The 20,631-nt window shown below is 39.2% G+C and overlaps 1 protein-coding gene across 1 annotated transcript in view; it reads left to right on the top strand.

Annotated features, from left to right (window-relative positions):
• The first annotated feature begins 2,160 nt into the window (after window positions 1-2,160).
• Window positions 2,161-20,631, top strand: part of LOC115574009 (mitochondrial intermediate peptidase) — a 29,363-nt gene continuing 10,892 nt past the window's right edge. Inside the window, exons 1-18 of the mRNA XM_030405197.1 lie at window positions 2,161-2,610; window positions 2,764-2,937; window positions 3,765-3,853; window positions 4,011-4,097; window positions 4,226-4,289; window positions 4,558-4,740; window positions 5,676-5,832; window positions 6,066-6,114; window positions 6,676-6,736; window positions 6,890-6,942; window positions 9,086-9,239; window positions 9,432-9,509; window positions 10,450-10,657; window positions 11,270-11,379; window positions 11,932-12,006; window positions 12,447-12,563; window positions 17,208-17,329; window positions 18,881-18,954. Of these exons, the coding sequence (XP_030261057.1) occupies window positions 2,464-2,610; window positions 2,764-2,937; window positions 3,765-3,853; window positions 4,011-4,097; window positions 4,226-4,289; window positions 4,558-4,740; window positions 5,676-5,832; window positions 6,066-6,114; window positions 6,676-6,736; window positions 6,890-6,942; window positions 9,086-9,239; window positions 9,432-9,509; window positions 10,450-10,657; window positions 11,270-11,379; window positions 11,932-12,006; window positions 12,447-12,563; window positions 17,208-17,329; window positions 18,881-18,954 (2,002 nt within the window). The 5' untranslated portion in view covers window positions 2,161-2,463. The remainder of the gene's footprint in view (window positions 2,611-2,763; window positions 2,938-3,764; window positions 3,854-4,010; window positions 4,098-4,225; window positions 4,290-4,557; window positions 4,741-5,675; window positions 5,833-6,065; window positions 6,115-6,675; window positions 6,737-6,889; window positions 6,943-9,085; window positions 9,240-9,431; window positions 9,510-10,449; window positions 10,658-11,269; window positions 11,380-11,931; window positions 12,007-12,446; window positions 12,564-17,207; window positions 17,330-18,880; window positions 18,955-20,631) is intronic.

The raw sequence follows: 20,631 nt of genomic DNA on the forward strand, positions 1-20,631 counted from the left end.
CACCCATTCCTATAACCGCTGCACAAACTGGAAACCAATATTATATTCTAAAAAATATGGTTATTTAATTAATCGTCGTTACACCCTCCTCACTGTTGTGTCATTAATACACTGCCGTAGCTTGTACCGACGCCTCTTCATAGCTAACTTAAACTAGATAGGGATCCAAACTTCAGAGCATAACCTTTAAGAATGAAATGTATAATTTTTTTTAAAGGTTCTAAAAAAGGAGGCATGAAGCACAGGTATGAAACATTGCATTCTTTGCTCGTTCCACACAGTATGACACAAAAGCAATTGGAGCACATGTGGATATTCTTGGTTCAGGAATGGCAACAATTGGCAAAAAATACGTATATTTCTATAAGAGAGCATAATCTATTGTTTGTCATGCATCTAATGAACACTTTTAAACATTTTTACCTTTTGCTGCACTCGGAAGTACGACCGAGTGCAGTGTCTGCTATGTTGAACACACAACCATCCTCATCTTCGAACTGAAAATCACGTTCGAGCACATCTGAGTCTGAACTTGAGGACTGTCCTACTTCACAAATCTTGGTCTGCTTCCTTTTTGTCTCGGCTCCCACATTGCAGTGCCTCAGTGCACCAGCCACAAAGATGTGGTTGTGGGAAAGTTATGCACGTGAGGGTCCGTGCTTCTGAGGAGACATTTTAGACACACATGCCTTTAAGTTCTTTACCGTGTAAGACAGGAAAACAGTGTATAAGCTGGGGTACATCAAAGATTTTACTTTCTGACTCTGCCTGTCATAGCAAGTGCATACTGGTGTTACAGTCATCTTGGCAGGGGAGTTTCTATTGAAGGAAGGACTTCGATATTGATGAATGAAATGTGCCCCATATTCTGAGTTTTGGTTAAAGGAGGAGGCCTATGGGCTCTAACCCAAATTTATTTAAAAAAAAAAAATACTACAACATCATCTGATAGGATTGATCTATAGGATTGTAAGATGTTCGTGCGTCTTACTAAGCGTCTCAGCTTGAAAATAACTTTCCAGCCCTTTCCAGAAATTGTTCAGTCCACCATCCAGGCGACTTTGTGAGATTTCAGCCACAGCTTTATTTCATCCACAGTTGATAAGGCCATCCGAAGAGTGGCCCTGAAGTTCACATGATTGTGTGTTTAACTGAGTTTCTTGTAATTACAGACATGGTAATCATGAAGGCAGGTACTGCTACGAATCACAACAGAACAAACTGAAACAAGACAGGCATGTGTGCATGTAAAATAGGAGTGTACACTCACTCTGTGTGTGTGTGTGTGTGTGTGTGTGTGTGTGTGTGTGTGTGTAGGAAAAGATCTAAATAACCTTCTAAACATAGTTACTAAGTGCTTCTTGTGTACTATTTACTTTGACAGAAAATATACACATAGAACCCTCAAAGCACAAAACTGAGATATTCTTCTCCTTGGAGTTGATGCAGGTGAACCTTTTCTTATTTTTCTCAAAGGGCTTGAGTTGTGAAATTAAGTCAAGTCATCTGAGGAGAAAGATCATATGTTCAGTTACCTTTACGTTTTATGTTATTACATTGCGATTAATGAAAGAAAAAGTACATGACATGACACCACAAACTACCTCAAATATCAGATTTTAAAGACATGAAAACACCTGGTGCTACACAGCAGAAGCTAAATGTTTAGTCTCATTCATATATAATATTGTACTAAATAAATAGTGTAATTGTAAACAGTGTGGCAGTGTATTGTTGTTAATAAATAATAAATATGTGTATCAAAAATTGTTCAGTTAGTGCAAACAAAATGAGTAATGGGCTATGTGTAGAGGAAAATAGTTTGGTTGGCAAAAACTAGATAATTTATTGTCAATTTATTGTTAATTCATCGTTTTTCTGCTTCAGCTGAACCCATATTACTCACAGCTTTTGATAAACTAGCTTTTAAAAAATATATTTACCGTCGCGTCTGTATGACGACATCACGTCATGGTTTTACGTAGCTCCTCGCACTTTCGACATATCGGATTTGTACAGTTTTTAAGTATTGTTTTATCACAACGTGTGGAACATTCAACACTGTCCCGACTTCTATATGCAAGGTGATGCAACCTTTTGTTTGCTATGAAAATCACTTCTTCAATATATGTGTTCTTATTTTTTCGCGAAAATACCAGCAGCTACATTCACTTAGCTTGGCTTAAAGATCTAACCAGCGAGCTAACATGTGAGCAGCGGAGTCTGTTGGATTGACAGGTACGCTGCCTCTCACATGACAAAAACGGTTAGCCGTTTCTGTGACCGTTACTATCCCTGAAGAGGAAGCGTTATGATATATTAATATTATTTACGTTAGTTAATTATATTTCAGTTCTAACAGTCTTACAACGAAGCTAATGTTTAGCATGTCCTCTGTCTACCACTGTCAACACTACAAGCTTCGGTAGACACCAACAGGACATAGGGCAGATTTAGCACAACATGTCTTCGTTTAAAAGGTTGTTTTACTTGGTGAAGCACAGACACTTATGGACGCATGTTCGGAGAAGTGTCACAACATGGTCTCCTGTTGGAGCAGCCTTCAACACCAAAACTCACAGGAGGCTGAACCTATTGGATAAAAACGGGGTTCGTACCTATTTTTAGTGTGTCTCTTAAGTAATAACACTGCTGCATCCCTGCATGCATACAGCCTTATTGAATCAGTGTAAACAACAATTGCACCAGTTCGTGGTAAACATGTTATGACATTCCCAGTCTGTATGTGACCTCTGGTTACAGGGTTTGTTTGGAGTGCCAGAGCTGAACAGTCCTGCAGGCTTCCAGGTAGCCACCAAGGCAGCTCTCAGGAACACAGAGCGTCTGCTGGAGAAGGCCTGTTCTTGTCCTCCAGGGGTTGAGACAGTCGAGTCTTTTGACCAGCTCTCAGATGGTTTGTGTAAAGTAGCTGATCTGGTGAGTTGAGCACCTATACGCGTGCCAAAATGTTGCAGTTTAACTAGCCAAAGTGTCATCATTTTATGGATACGACACACACTGAGCTACTGTGTAATATTTAACAAGGTTTTATGCAGCAGTAGTTACCAAGCACCAGTCTTGTGGTAAAAGCTGTGTACCAGTGTTAGAGTGGAATTCACTAAAGATAAAATAATAGAACACAGCAGAGCTTTATTGTCTTTGTATTGTTTACCGCATTTGTTGTCATCAGGAGACAACGTACCAAACAAAAATCAAAAGTCATACATGTGCAAAAATGTATGAAATCTACAGACATGGAACTATTTTAATGTTGTTTTTCCATTATATTGATTACACTTCATACAGAGGATCCTTTTTTAAGTCTTCTTGTTTACCAGAGTTGTTCTATAGCAATGACATTACGTAAGTCTAGGAGGGAAGAGGATAATGTAATGATTTTTGTTTATTACCAGCAATTTTCCTGGTTCCTCTAACAACCCTCACAATGATCGTGGTGACGTAACACACTGACATGACAACACAAAGATGCCCTCTGAAATTTAGTCTGTTTTCAATGTAGTTCAGACAAGGTCGGCACATGCATTGGCCGAAAAATATTATCAAATGGGCTGTGAGCGTGACTGGATTCCTCTGACAACACATTACATTTTTATTACAGTTTTTGTGCATTCCTAACCGTAGCATTTAACAACCATTGTTTTGTGAACCTGTGCTGCCTCCTCCGACTCATGTATTTTGCATTGTGTGCTCCTTATGTTATCTGTAGAGTTGTAAGTAAAGTGTCGTTTTTATTTCTACAACAGGCAGACTTTGTTAAAGTAGCACATCCAGATCAAGAGTTCCGTGAGGCTGCAGAGAGGACCTGCATAGAGATTGGCACAGTTGTGGAGAAGTAAGAGGAAATATAGATTGATCCCTACAAACAAACATGTTGTTGCATTATACCACTTAAAACTGGTCATTAAAAGACATATTACTACATGCTTCGGTTGAGACAGATCTTGAGTAGCGCTTGACAGATGTTCAGGTTTCTGGGTTGTTTGTTTCAGGCTGAACACTAACGTTGAGTTGTGCCAAAGCCTAAAAAAACTGCTGGATAACCCGGAGATTGTGGCTCAGCTGGACCCCGATACGAGGTAATTATACTGTCGTAAATTACTCTATGGAAGGTGATGAGAAAGTTGTGGATATACTTATTTGTTTTTATCTCTTTCTTGATGATAAGTAATGATGATGATTTATCAGTGTAATTCTGCCTTTTCAGACGAGTGGCAGAGTTGTTCTTGTTCGACTTTGAAATCAGTGGCATTCATCTGGATGACAAACTGGTGAGATGGTCATGATGTGTGATCAATACATGTACACTCAATACAATTTACAATATCACAGAAAAATGCCACCTGAATTCTTTTTATAAAAAAGGATAAGAATGCTTGTACTAAGTACAGTAAGTACAGTTTTTGCATTCTGACCAATGATATGAATCTGAACAGACAAGTTATCACTTATCAATGATACATAAAGACAACACATTTTAACCTATGTTTCTACTATACGGTGACATATTTACTGAACTTGTTGCCATTTTCCCTGCAGAGGAAAGAGGCAGTGGCTCTTCACGTAAAGCTGTTGGATCTAAACAACGAGTTCCTGGCCGGTTCTCACATGCCCAACAGAATTGCGCGGTCGGTGATTCCTGAGCATTTACACCTGCAGTTTGCAAGTGAAGGAAGCTTCATCCAGGTTGGGGGATTACATGCAGATTCGCCGGATGACTTGGTATGTCGTAACTGGAACATTTCTCCTTTTTGCTCAGCAGGTGGCGCCGTTGCACATGTAACAGATCCCATGGCTGATGTAAGAGCAGGCTGAAAACGACAGTAGCTTATTCTGTCCTGATTAGTAAACAAATCCTTTTTCAAAACGCGAATAAATTGTATTTAAGAGCATTGTCATTGATGAAATATTATCTCCAGCCTCCTGTGTGCATTTTATGAACAGTAAGCAGTGCTAGTAGCTCGAACAACAGTCCAAATATATGTTATGCAGTTATAATAACAGGGTTTATTTATTTTAACAGATTTGTACCCTTGATGTTAGGATGGTAATGCCAATGTGATTATTAGCATTCTGTCACAATTAAAGTAAAGAACAATATGCTACAGCAATTGATAAAGTCAGTGTGCAGTCAAATATAACATTGAATATAACATCAGTATATTAAAACATTAGAGTTGCAGTGATTAGTCAATTGATTGATTGAAAAAATATTAATTGGCAACCTTTTTGATGATTGATTTATTATTTCATTTCATTTTTCAAGCAATAATTTCAAACATTGCTGATTCTAGCTTATTAAAATGTGTCATTTATGACAGTAAAATGAAGAGTCGTTGGGTTTTTTGAATGTTGATTGAACGAATAGAAGCAATTTGAAGACGTCACTTTGAGCTCTAGGAAAATGATGAGCATTTCTAAACAGTCAGACTGTTAATCGCAAAATAATTGGCAGAGAATTGGCAAATGAACATAAACATTAGTTGCAGCCGTACAAAACACAACAAACGTTTTGTGTAAGTAAGAGTAAATTCAGAAACAATCGTCTATATCTGATCATCCAAACATCTTCCACTGTGAGGTGATTTTTTGTTCTGCACCTTTGTTGATATGCTGCTTTTTAAATGTCATGTATCTGTCCTCCCTTCCACTTGAAGGTGCGAGAGATTGCCTACAGGATTTACCTCTACCCAAATGCAGATCTGATGGAGTGTCTGGAGGAGCTCCTGAAGTGTAGATACAAACTGGCCAAGCTGGTGGGCTACGAGTCGTACGGGCACAGAGCTCTAAAGGGAACGATGGCCAAAACACCAGGTTAATATGTCTCTAGCTTCAGTATCAACGTGGCTATCATTAATCAGTGCTGTATTTGAATGGTTGCTTGATGAAAAATTTCAGTATGTGCTTCACAATGACCAAATGATCATCATTTTACTGGTTTAATATGAGCTACAAAAATTATTTTTCTAAGCTGCTGTTTCTCTGCCTTTGGCAACTAGTTTCAGATAGTTTTACATGCTGCAATTTGTCTTTTATTACCTTTGCAGAGACGGTGATGAGTTTCCTTCAGTTGTTAACAGACAAGCTGGCAGACAGGTAAAGTCTGCTCCTAAGTGTTTTCACCATAAATGTAAAAAAAAAAAAATGTACGACTGCATTATTCTGTTTTGCAATCACGACCTGATTTTAAAGACTTCTGTGTCATTAAAGACCAACTCAGTACTTCCCTTTTTATAGTGCCATGATGCCCATTTTTCCTGAAATGAGTGACCCACAGATTTATTCACTCTTACAGGTCGATTTTAATGAATCTTTTCATGCTTCCCACTGTTGATTCACACTCAGAAGGCCACAGGATTTTTGCGTTCTTTGCATCTTCTTCCTGTTTTCATGCAAATGTTATCTGTGTGCTCGGGATCACTCAAACAGTCCAAAAATATGCAAGTCAGGTGGACCAGAGCCTCTAAAACACACCCAGGTATGAGTGCAGGCTGTTAGCCTGGCAGCCTGTCCAGGGTGTTTCCCTGCTTTCAGGCAAATGCATGCCGGGATAGGCTTTGTTCCCCACTTTGACCCCGACTGGAGATAGGTGGGTGAAGACTGGAATGAGTGCCTCGAGTCAGTAAGTTCATAACATGTTTGTATGTTTTCTCACAGAACGGACAAAGACTTTAAGATGATGAGAAATATGAAGAAAAAGCTCAACCCTCGTAATTCTGTGAGTGTTATATATTTATTTATTTTTTACATGAGAGGAAATTTTCCTCGACCGTAACTTCCCTGAATCAGTATATTATCAGTTTTATTAATTTCTTCTTGTAATTAAGTTGATTTCACGTGTAAATAAAATCTTCCCGGTGTGATTCGACAGGAGCTCATGCCGTGGGATCATCCGTTCCTCAGTGGCGTCCTTCGTGCTGAAAGGTGAGTAGTTTTTATCTTATGAAACATGTTTTTTTTTTTCAGCTGTTATTTGATGAAGCCATTTTGATCAGTATCTTTGTGGCGGTTTTAGATGTTTGTAATGCCATATTCCACCAAGGTGTAGTTGGTCCTCAGGTGTCAGATGGTACAAAAGGTGTTAACGGAGAAGCATGGGAGTTGTCTAAGTGTTTCTAAATCAGGACAATAAGATCTGGTATGATCGGCCTCGCCTGCTTCAGCACGTCAGTTGTTTATAACGGTAGCATTTTTTGTTTACGGCTAAATCCCAGTGTGTTTTAAGGCCAACACAACATCATACAGCCTTCACAGAGAGTTCCAGTGCATTTTTGCAGTTCCTCCAAATGTTTGACATAAATCTATTTTATTCTGGTGAGATTTCACCAGACATAAAGGACTACATGTTTTTCTTATCTATTTCACTGGTTGCGATGAGTTGTGTAGTTGTGATGGTATTCTTACATCAAATCACTGTGATTAATAGGTCTTCTCTCTTTTCTCTCATATTGGAGGGATCTTGTTCAATGTAGTAGTTCCAGTAATGGTAATTTGTTAATTAGAATAGCATGTTGATTTCTTTAAAGAAATGTACTTGCATTAAATACATGACTTGAAGACACCTGGGAAATTGTGAAGGATACACACTTTTCTGACCTAATGATTCATAAAAAAATGAAATGAAAGATTATTCAATACAAATTTGTAAGCTGCAGATCCAGTTGACTGGTTAAATGAAATGAAGGATGAGAGATGGGGGACAACATGCAACATAGGTCCCCAGCTTAACTCAAACCTGGCCGCAATTCATGTTCTGTGCCTCAATCGTGAGGCCACCGGACCGCCACGTTACTGAAACTCATCTAAACAGTGATCATTTTGTTCCTTCAGCCACTCCATCTGCAAAATTGAAGCTGCCATAGTCTAAGTTTAGCTGTTATAAGTCCCATTGAGAGTCTCCAGCTTTATACAAATATCTGTTCTTAATGAACTGTACTTTTCCTTCCAAGCACTCACCAGAGACTAATAACATGACGGGCCAAATGTTCCATAGTTACAAGCAAATCTTTATCGCAGACATTATAGATCCCTCATGTGTCCTTCAGATTTATCAACCACCAAATAGTGTGTGTGTGTGCATTACCATGTGTTAGTGACTTTTCCCAGAGCTTCTGAGGAGGAGTGGATCTGTTAGCTTGTCTTCCTCTCTCTCATGCCACCACAAATGTATCCTCTTCTCCTGTTAGTGGTTTTGGGCTCTGCTAGTTGGCAGGCAATCCTAAAAGAAATTGAAGATGCAGTCTGATTGCATTGAAAAGCGGTTTCCTCTGAACTGCTTCTGTTTTCTACTACACACATGCGCGCGTGTGCGTGCGTGCGCGCGCGCACACACACACACACACACGCATAAACCCCAAAGCTGTTAATCTCTCTGACAAACACACCAGTTGCTATGTCATGCTTTTTCTCTCAATCACTCACTCAATCATTTTCTCTTTATCTCTGCTTCTCCATCAGTAACTGTTTGAACTAGAAAGTGTTCAAAGTGTGTAGCAATGGGGTGCTGTGTGTTTGTGTGTGTGTGAGAGAGAGAGAGAGTGTGTGTGTGTTTGTGTGTGTGTGTGTGTGTGTGTGGTAAACAGCGCAGTGCTCAGCAGCAGTCTGTTATTCATCACTGATAATACACTAGATGTGGTGTTCAAGCTAAACAAGCGGTTTGGTTTGGTGCTCTTTATCTTGAGTGCCTTATAGCAGCATGAATGGATCCATTTGGTGCATGGGTGGGCCCAGAACGGGACCACCCTCCTGTCACTCTGAGCTGTGTCAATCTTATGGCTGCCTCCTACCAGTTGATAAGAGTCAGAGAGTGTTTAGCCAGACCACTCAGTAGCCTGCATAACAACACTGGCAGCAATACTGTGCTCACTTTAAATAGGGTCCACATTGTCATGCCTCAAAATGAAATGTGTGTGCAGTATGTGTGATACACTCCACAGTCCACTATAAGCCTTTAAAACTAATTTTATCAGGGGAAAGAAAGGCACATCCTTCATTACCTGAAAATTACCATTACAGAAATGGCTGCCTCCTTTATTCCTTTCTGTGGTTTGTGTTTTACTCATGGCAGGTACAACATAGAGCCCAGTCTGTACAGTCCATATTTGTCTCTGGGTGCCTGCATGGAGGGTCTGAACAACCTCTTCTCGGAGCTGTACGGTGTGTCCCTCATGTCCGAACCGCCCAGCGCTGGAGAGGTCTGGAGCGAGGATGTCCGCAAACTGGTAATTCTCTGTAATGGTGCATAATGTCTAGGACTGTCTTGGATCTTTGTGCCCATGAGATGTCAAGGCCACTTTATGATACAGTATGTATTAGCATTTGATATATGCTGTTGGTTGTATTTTAAACCAAATAGTTTTTGAATACTGTATGTGTGTTTTAATGTGTGTTTATGTCTGTGTGTGTGTTCCCAGGCTGTGGTACACGAGACAGAGGGATTATTGGGATATATCTACTGTGACTTTTTCGTCCGGCCAGATAAACCTCATCAGGTGTGCAATCACGATCTCATCTACATAGTTTTCTTTACAGGTTCATGTTTGTTTCTTCATTGAACATAGGACTTTACATATTGTACGATTACCTTGATTTGGTGATTGTCTTTTTTTAAATTCTCAATTCTTTGATTTTCGATTCAATTTTCGGATCAAAAATGTATTATTGACATAAAAGAATAAAAAGTTATTTAGACAAGTCAAAAATCTAAAATACTTTAACCAGAGATTGTTTTTTTATTTTGCATGTACAAAAGGATACGCTATCCCAAAAGAAATTAATGGCCTCGGCTTCAAGCCGAACAACCGTTGGTGCCAGTAACATGCCAAGAAATGTAGCAGTGGACTAAAAAAGGCAACGAAGAAGAAGGACTCTTTGCAAGCAAAAAACATAGATGCAAACAATCAACAATTTGAAAACATTTTCAAATGTTTTCAAGTCCTCAAAGATACACACAGCAAGTTTTAGTGAATTATGCTGAATGTTAACTTGTTTGTTTACCAGAAAACTTGCAGTGTAAAAAGAATGGAAAACTTTGTACTTATTTTATAACTGTCATGGTAATTGTGCAACAACAACAAAACCTGCCAAAACTTTACCTGTGGTTGAGTCATTTGAGGCTGATTTACCAACAAACAATTCCAATTCAGTGTTGGGGAATGGTGTATCTAGCAGATTTGGTCTAGGCGAGCAAACTACAATTATGGCTGCCACACAGACATGTGGTCCTCCCTCCTCAGCTATAGGAAGAAGGGTAGCAAGATTTGAAATTTAAATTTAAAAATGCTCTATTGTTAATTCTAATAACACAGTATTGTGTTTTTCAAATACAATAACCATCATTCATTTTAATAAAAAATGAAAGAGTTTTATAGTCTTAACACTCAGTTTATAACACTTGCATTTCCATTATTTATCAACTCCTCCTCCTCCTAGGACTGTCACTTCACCATCCGTGGCGGACGCTGGTGCCAGGAAACGGGTCAGTACCAGCTTCCAGTGGTGGTGCTGATGCTGAGTCTCCCCCACCCCACTAAGAGCGCCCCCACCCTGCTCACTCCGGGCATGATGGAGAACCTCTTCCATGAGATGGGACACGCCATGCACTCCATGCTGGGACGCACGCGTTACCAGCATGTGACGGGTAAGATAAAAATAAAAAAATATAATTGCAGTCCTCACATATGGTGTGCTCTGTATATTAAAATAAAGACTCTGCAGTTCCCAAATGCCACAAGCTAGAATTATGTAGTTTGATACGGAGCTGTAGGTTCTCTGTTACAGTGTGGTGAATTGAAAATAAAGGGTAAATCTGATTGTCAGCCCTGAGGACCACTTCAGATTATCCTTTGCTACCAAGGCTGTCATTTGATACCATTTCAGTTTTGAGATAAAGTTGATGGATTTCTTCTGTAGTAATTCAAGATCCCCAAAGTATTTATTTTACTCTAATGACAGTATCCATTAACTCAACTTGAGGCGGTTCTTGTAGTGGATGCCGTGTTTACACCTGTTTAGACGTGCTAAAGCTCACCACAGTTACATTACGAGTAACTTGACGCTGCATTTTCATATGTTGTATTTGATATTACATTTAAACAAATGAGGACTGACTGTCAAAGTGACGTATAGTACTTGCTGCCTTAAAAAAAAAAAAAAAGAGCTCATTAGAGTTGTCTGCCAGGTCAATGAAAGATTCTAGTCAGACTAGTTTACATTTTTTCCTGATATCTAAGCTGTGAAATCTCTTCTGTAGGAACCAGGTGTGCAACTGACTTTGCTGAAGTCCCCTCCATCCTCATGGAGTACTTTGCCACTGACTACAGAGTCATCAGCCAGTTTGCACGTCATTATGAAACTGGACAGGTACGCACATCCCTCAGAATAAAAGTAAAATGAAGACTTTGCACTAAAAAACATTACTTGGTGTTTGTGGGGAGATACTTTTAGTAATATGAATGCCTTCATTTTTCATTTTTATCTGTAATGGTCCAAGGTCCAATGTTTAGGATTTATAGAGATGTATTTGCAGAGATGGAATATAACGTTCATAATTAGGTTTTTATTGGTGTATATTACCAGAAACTAAGAACTGTTGTGTTTTTGTTACCTTAAATAGAGCCTTTTTTATCTGCAGAGGGAGCAGTCCTCCATCCATGACATGTTGCACTGCCATGTTTCTACAGTAGCCCAGAATGGACAAACTAAACACTGGCTTTAGAGAGCGCCTTTAATGCTTTTCACATGTTTTGCAGTACCCGTAGGGCAGAGAGAGACATGTTCCATCAGTTGCAGTCTGCAGCCTCATTGTTAGACCCCACTAATTCCTACACGTTGGGCCTTTTTAAGATTTTGTCACATCAGCTGTTCTCATGTAAACCTTCTCAATTCACTCTGTGTGTGTCATTGTCTACTCAGCCTCTGCCTGAGAGTATGGTGGCTCGTCTTTGTGAGTCAAAGAAGGTGTGTGGAGCTGCAGACACCCAGCTACAGGTACAATGATCAACCTCATGCACATCATTCACAATTATATTAAAGTATGTTAAAATTCTTCGAAGATAAAGGGTTTGGAAATGTTAATATTGATCAGCATCTGGTGGTTAAGATAATGACACAAGCTTCTTGTTTTGACAAAGCATTCATTATACTTTGTCAGGTATTGTAGGTTAAATAATTAAACCATATCTTCCTTGTGAAAAACTGTTGGTTTTGCTTTTTAAGAGTTTTAAATTTTTTTGTTTGTTAAGTATTACACAGCCCTAAAACGAAAAAGGAAACCGTAGACGTACCCATTATTAACATCTTGAAAAGTCCAATCTGACATTGAAATTTGCTAATGATGGTAAAAATGGAAATATAGTTTTCATTTAAATTTGTATTGGCAGGACTGACTCAGGAGCAAATGTGTTTTTAATTGTATTTTTCCTGGGCAGATTTTCTACGCCGTCTTGGATCAGATTTACCACAGTCAACCTCAGGACCGCTCTACCACAGACATCCTGAAGGAGATGCAGCAGAAATTCTACGGCTTGCCTTACACGACCAATACGGTACATCCCCCGACCGTCACGCTGGCTTTGACCTATTTTACTTTTAGACTCTGAGCCCCGATTGCAGTCTCTGAAGTTGATGACGATTTGGGGAAAGTTCTGTGCATGACTCTCCTCTTCCCCTTTAGCTCTCTACTCTCTTTCCACTTTCTCTTTCTCTCCTTTCTCCTGTTTCTCTCTGGTTTTATATCTTTTACCCAGGCACAGCAGCGTTTAAGGGATTAAAGCCTTTTTTGAAGCCCTGCTAAAATAACAAAGCAGAGGTATACTTTGAATGAGCTCTCCCTGGGGGAAATATTTGAAACTCTTCCTCCTGGTGCTCCGTGAAAAAAAGCTCCCTGTTTCCCCCACTTTTGCAGCTGTGGGCGAGGGGGATGAAGCCAGGGTGGAGAAGGGGAATCAAAAACACATCATTTAGCCAGGAATGGCCTTCATAGAGCATTTACTCTGGGTTGTAATTATGTGTGGAGCCATCAGGAATACAGATTACAGAACTGCTGTATATTCCCCCAAAACGTCAGTGTCCCAGCCAGCGTTTCTTCTCACTTCTAGTCCTCCCACTCCTCTGCCTGGCTTCATAGATCCCTCTCCAGAGGTTGTGGTTTATGTTATATAGTTTGCCACTGTCGCCGTCATTCCCCTTCAATGTTACAAACCACACTGAGAGCTCTAACAGACACTTTCACCTCCATGCACACAGCTCACCGCAGCGGGATCGTTTTCCTCATTTGAACTCTGAGGATGATTGCGGCGCTTAAGTTTCTTGAATTGGATCATCAGAGCAAGTGAAAACAGATTTGTTTAGATCCTTCAATGACAGACTTAAACTTGTTTTCTTTTTTTAATTCACCCTCTCCAGTCTTCACCCGTCCTCATGGAAACATGGCTCGGGAAAAGTTTCCACAGTAAAGTGAACGTTTGAGTGGCTAATAGGTTACGGAGAGCCGCAGATTATAAACATTAGGGTGATACTGACATGTGTATAGTTTATAGAGCAGGGCTATCATTTCCCACTGAGCGCTGAGAGAGAGGATCAGCTGTGAGTAACACGGACCACATGCTCACCCTTGAGCTGAAGATAATATTTGGAAATAAATGGCAGAAAGCAAGACGCTCTCCTCGCCGTGTTGACATTTCTTTAATCTGCGATTCTTGGCCTGAATGTTTGAGGCCAACTTCTTGCCCTTTTTTTTTTCTTTTTACTGAGCTGTGTTTTTAATGCCCTCTCAAGCACATATAATCCACATTCTCCTGTAAAAGTTGCACCTTAGCACCACAAACAAAAAGCCACAAGTTGGGTTTAGCAAGAACAAAAGAAAAGTTCTTTTATCTCACAAGAGGAAGAGAGTAAAAAGCCTGCGCTGACTTTGTCTCCTTTGTATGTAAGGATCAAAGGGATATCTCTCTGACGTGTCGTCCACTTGCACTCGCTCAAAAAAGTCTACATTAATGATTTGATGTGAAGAAGCGGAGCTGGAGACAAAGAGGAGCTTGGAAGTCTGAAAATCATTTTTGTGACATGTTGTGACGAGTGCTTTAAAGCATCTGGTCAAAGACTCAGACAGCAAACAGAATCAAATAAAAGGCTTGTTTTCCCACAGGTTTGAATTCTGAACTAAAGAACCGCAAAAGCACAAAACAGCCTCACTGCAAAAAAGGAAAGCTAAAAATGAAATAAACGCTTAAGCACTGATTTCTAGAGAAATTATGTAATGTGCATGGAATTATCCGTCCATACAGGAAGATGATTTTAACTTGACAAGAAATCTGAAATCTTGAAATAAGTTGGTTTAGTCTAGAAGTAAGTAGGCTCTGAAAAACGTTTATATTTTTAAAATTAGGGGAAAGGCTGGTTTTTACATCAAAATACTTGAGATCTGACTTGCTACGGCAGAGTAACTGAAAACACTGAATATTAGGAAATAATTCTTCATTCAGTTGTTTTTGCATCATTTATTTTAGCCAGCTGGAAAACTGAAGGCCAAGAAACCAAGAAAAGTCAATAATTTAGTGGAAAATTACTCGATACTCATGGAGTTTTATTGTGAAAGAGTGTTATGTGGCTTCTCTCTATCTCATGTAGCTTGTTTTACTAGTCTGAATCTCTCTTATTTCCTAATGCAAGATTCTCAGTCTCTGCAAACATAGACTGTGCTGTTTTTTTTTTTTTTTCAATCTATTAATTAATCTTGTTTTTATACATCAGAAAAATCATTTGTCGGTGTGTTTTTCTCCTCTAATTCATATGAATATAAATTAACTCCAAACAGCTAGAACAGGCTTCTCACCAACATGACCCGAGGCACCGAATCACCGCTGCGTTCAGCTGACAAAGCAAACTATGTCAACTTCAGCTTGCCCGTAAGTTTCTGAGCCAGAACTCCTCTCAAGAGTGCTATTTACTCTTATTAGAGTCACTGCAGCCCAGAAGAGTTTCATCAAGTCGACACTTTGGAGCTTAAGCGTTTTTAACGCTGTTGGATCAGCTGGACCACATAAGACCACAGAGCTCTCTCCCATAACGCTGAGGATGAGCAGCCCCCATTTTAAGCTCTCAAACAGCTGTTTTGGACAGCTGTTTATGACACTTTGTCACGCAGTAATATAACTCTGAAGATATTTGTCATGAAAGTGTATGAGATATTTAATTTTTTTATTTTGAACTCCTTGCTTTACCTTCTACATCTGACCTCAGTATGTTATTATGATAAGATGTAGATGCAAGATAAGGGATATGATTTAGAATAGAAAGAAATCAAAAAGAAAACTTCTCCTGATCAGTGCAAATATAAAAACTCAGAGGAACAAAAACACTCTCAGTAATCAAACCTCTAGTAAACAAACATTTAAAGCCAAATAATAGGTCAAAAACAAAACAAAACAGCAGAATACTCGAAGAACTTGTGATCTTAAAATAAGAAAATAGATAATAAACACAATGCAATATATTTTTTAATATGTTTATAACTGCACCAAAATTGTTGCAGTATTTGAATGTACTAGATCACTATTATGCACAGCAAAAAATGTAGTGTATTTATATTCTATTTTTTAATGTTTTATATTTTAAAGAGTGTTTAAAATGAGATCTCAATAAAATTTACCATGATAAAGTCGCTATATTCAATATTTTTATATTAAAAAAACAATCGCATGATTGTGTGCAAAGTGACCAACTTACAGAGAATTGTCACTCAACTCGGCTGTTTCACTCGTCTTTTCGGTCAACTGTTCTGTTTTGTTTGTATTGATTGCATCAAGTGTTGCCAGCAGCAGCATTTTTATTAAAAAGCTAAAAAAAAAAAGACTTTATACTAAAAAACATCAGACTAAGCAGCAAAGCTAGTAACTAGCTGGTGAACACAACAAAGCATGGAGAGATTAAAGAGACCGATATTTGCCTCATGAGATTAAGTAAAGGTTATACTGTATATATAATATAAACACAGAGTGAATAGTTGTCAGATGGCCACAAACAAGACCCAAAATAAATGCTGATTTTATTTCTTATTTCATGTCAACTTCATAAGCAGCTGTTTGCGAACAAGTTAAGCAAAACGGCTTTATAAGGTGATGATACCGTGCATAAATTTGTTTTCGCTGCCACCAAGTGGCCAAAATCTCAGTGTAAATACAGAATTATAAACTGTCTGAATTATTCTTCTCGTCATTAAAGGGTTTGGTTTTGGGCTGCAGAGATTTGAGTATCTTTAATCACCAAGGACAATAAAACCTGCAGGGATTTTTTCTGGCATCTGTACCAGAGCTCTGAGGTCATCTGTGTACAAACACAGTCCATAAGTTCCCTACTTCCTGTGATTCAGACAATTATTTTACTTGCAGTTGAAGTTTACAGTTATTACACTTTTTATGTGGAGGTGGAGGGAGGCGTCTGCAGTCTGTTATGGTTTAGTTAACTACAGCAGCTGCTTTCTTTTCTAAATGGCTGAATGTTTGAGTGTTTGCCAGCTGAATTCCCCCAGAGTCCCCGTTTGCAGAGATCATAAAAGAGCTCGTCTTTATAGATATGGAGAGGGGCCGCCTCAGGCAACTGCATGGAGAACAGAGGAGAGGAGCAGGGGGCTTTCTACCATTTAGGAATTTCCATGTTTCGTCCTTTAATGGAGGAGCTGGCAGTTTGTGATTTAATGTTTTCTTATTGAGGTTTGTTGGAGGAAGGTGATTTTCCACTAATATTGTGACAGCAATGAAGACAATAGAAGCAGCTTAAATGTTTTTAAACTAAAACTGTTGGAACGGTGACTCGAACAAATATAAGGCTTTTTCACTTTCATTGTAGTCAGATGTTTTAAGTTGTAACCTCACATTGAGCTGCGAGCACAGAACAGCTCCTCTCAACAGGTTTCATGAGCAGAATCATTTGTGTTCGCCCTCTGCTACACTGCTCCCCCACCTCAAACTGTTCCTGACAATCTTATACCATTTTAAATCTTGTCAAAAATAATAAGTATAGAAATGTAGAAATAGCAATTCTTCTAACTTTTCTGTTTGTTCTTCCACATCCAGTCTGGTGAAGAAGAGCGTGTTGATGGCTAGATTTTTTTTTTTTTAAGGCTGCGCCATCTTCTCACTCAGTTGAAGATGATAAAGTTCTGACTCCCATTTTTTAAATTTCCTCTACAGGCATGGCAGCTGAGATTCAGCCACCTGATTGGCTATGGGGCGAAATACTACTCCTACCTCATGTCCCGAGCCGTGGCCTCCATGGTGTGGAGACAGTGCTTCGCTCAGGATCCTCTTAACAGGTGAAACTCAGAGTTATAGATTCGGTAAAAACAGAACCAAATTGAGTGATGCAGAAATGTGACTTCTATTAAATGAAAAGGGGAATACCCTCAACCACTCTACATAAGAACAACTTGAAGCATTTAGTTATGGACTGATGTTGAACCTCATGATATGTGATTTTGGTTGAGTTAACCTAATTTCTCCCCTCTATGAAATCCATTAAATTGATCCTTCTTCTCTTAGCTAAACGATGGCATAGAGAATTTTTTTATTGAAATGCTCAGTGCCAAACTAAAAGGAAATGTCACACCTTTTTGAATAATCACTTTCACAGAGGTCTCTTTTTAAATATCTTTACTTTGAAAAGGTTTTCCACAGTGTTTCTGCATTGGTACTGACATCCCCAAACTCAAGTACACCACTTTGGAAGAACAGGTGTTGAAGAAGATGGCGGATCAATTTAAGTTCCATGTTGCTGTTTTGTCAAGTATTCAAACCTTTTTCACTTTGTTTCCATTTTTATATAAAGTAATCCAGTACAGAGAATAACAGAGGCTTCTGTATACAGCCCATTTGCATTTTGGGAATACTTAATACTTTGAGGGGGAAACGCATAATGCAACAACTGAGCAACAACTGATGGTTATATTGGAAAGCCATTTCCTGCTTATGGTGAAGAAATGCAAGTTAAACTTTTTCACAATATCCCCCACTTTAATGTGAGCGCCCTCCACCGCTAATAAATGCATCTTAATGTGGAGTGACGCTCAGTGGTACTGGACCAGTGAGGTTAGACAGGTCCATGTCAAAGTAAAGACAGAAATATCCTCCAAAAAAGGATTCTGGTTATTTTTTACTACATAATGCAAGTGAGGAACTTAATCTGTAACTTCAAGCATGTGGGTCACTCAGCTCCTGAACTGTAGCTTCCACAGAGGTATGAGGTATGTTTTGATTAACCCCTGTCCTGAATCTCTTTCTAGTCCCTTGCATCCTTTGTGCTCATGGTGAAATTATTTTTCGACATAAACCTGTTTTACATTTAGAGCACTGACACAGATGGCTCCTGACAGGCTGCCTGCCCTGGATACTGTTTAAGTCTACTGCCGCCTGACATTGAACATGACATTAATGTGAAACTCACGCCGAGTTGGCAGGTGTCTGCTGTGACTCACAGACACCCACCAGCATCCACATTACCAGACTCCCCCTTATCACAAGTGTTTGCCCCTGGACAAAGCACTAAGGCTTTGTTTTGTAAAACGAAGCCTCTACCATATCTCCATCTAGTTGCACCCTGCAGGCTTCCCTGTTCTTTATCTTTACTGTCTCACTGTCTTCATGTGTTGCCTCTCTTCTGAGATTGTTTTAGTTCCACAGTTGTCAGATCTCTGTTTCCTGTCACCTGTCTGTTGTGAACAGGCATCTTTCGAGACTTGGCCCTTGGCTCCGAGTGGCAGCAGGAGCAGTGGAGGGGTTGACAGGGTATGAGGAGCTGACAGGGGAGAATACAGGTGTCTGTAACCTTATCTCTGTCTCTCTCCTTTGTTTGTCTTTCTCTTTGTCAGGGATATGGGAGAGCGTTACCGTCGGGAGATGCTGGCCCACGGAGGAGCCAAGGAACCCATGCTGATGGTGGAAGGTAACTTACCATGTACTGCGGACATGCTGAAAGAATCAGATTTACTAGAACAAAGTCAGTGAAGCCCTTTAGATTATCACCAGTTCATCTTCAAACTGTTTGACGCTTTAAAGCCTCAGGACCTCCTTCACTGTTTATGACATTTTGACCCCACAGCCTTCAGGCAGCAGTTGTCTACACATACAGGACACTGCTCTCGGCAGATTTGGTTGTTTTGTAACAGAGTTTAACAGCTTTAGGATTCACCAGAGCTCATCTCTCTTCAGTTCAAGAATTAAAGTGTCAGTCCGTTAGTTTCCAGTATCAGCGTCAGTTAAAGTAGTTGTGTAATTACTGTAACGTAATGTTGCTGAATTTGTTTTAACACGCTGGACAGCCTGGAGGGTGAACTGCTTTTGAATTTGTTTTTCTGTCTCGTGCTTGCGTTGGTGGAAAAAATGTCCACACGTAAGAAGTTTGATAATTTATGTGACTTTTAATCAGTCAGCCTTTGTTGAATTGATAAAAGTATCTAGAAGATTACAGAGGAAGAATAAATAATAAATTCTATAATTGATAAATAAATAATGAAACCAGTACATTTAAAACAGAAAACGTTGTATATTAGGAGTAGACTAAGATGCTGAACCCAGTTTCCGCTTTTGCGTAGTGATGAACTAGAAAGTAACATAACCACAAATGGGAGAATATTTAACATTATCACACAGTATTTTATGTCACACTATAAACTACAGATGTTTAAAACATTAAAAAATGGACTAACATTATTAACAGGATGTGGAAACTTCAAACATAGCATGCAAACCAGCTAACCCTGGCTCTTCCTGTCTCGTAATACCACTACAGTACTCAAGAAACCTGGTCTGATATACAGCATCCCGTAGTTTCAGCTGGCAGATGTGTGCAGGTTTCAAATTTTTACCATGCAACACTAAGAAGAGCTTATTTGCCTCATCGTAAAACACACTTTATTGAAGCTCGACTTAGACAAAACAGAACCCCCCACAACAGTCTTAATTTGTCTTCCCACAAACACCTCTAGAGTCAAAATAAATCTTAGATTCACTGAATAGGATATAAAAATATTACATGTCTACACTCAACTTACTAGCTATCTAGCTAACAGCCATTATTAGTTCCTTGTAGTTTTAAAGTTATCTTGGACAGTTTACCTTATCTTACATGATTCACCCCCTCCCACTCTGCTTATTGATATTTCCATTCGAAGTATGTCAAAAAAGATTAAAATTAGTGACCATAGGATGTAAATAAACATTGGCCTAAGAGACTGATGGGATTTTCCATTAGTGAAACCAGAAAATAAGATACATTATTGTTGGGTTGATAATCTTAAGGAAGATTCATCGATCAAAAGCAATAATTTGGAGCAACTTCTATCTACAGTATTGAGTAGGACTGAAAAGTCTCTTGATGTTTATTACAATCATTTGACTTCAGTGTAAGTCTTGTAGTGTATCAACTCATTTCCTGGAAATGTAACACTAACTTGCAGGTTTGTCATCAGACAGAAACAGCTGTGAGTCCATTAGTCAGGTTTAGTTTTTCAGGCATTCACAGCTGCTGTTGTGGTTTGGCCCGCTCAGTGCTTCTGCTCCCACAATACCAGTTTAACACACCTTCCTCCGTTCTTATCTTTGTTTACAAGAGCTTTGTGAA

This window comes from Sparus aurata, chromosome 2, assembly GCF_900880675.1.
Source record: "Sparus aurata chromosome 2, fSpaAur1.1, whole genome shotgun sequence".
NCBI lineage: Eukaryota > Metazoa > Chordata > Actinopteri > Spariformes > Sparidae > Sparus > Sparus aurata.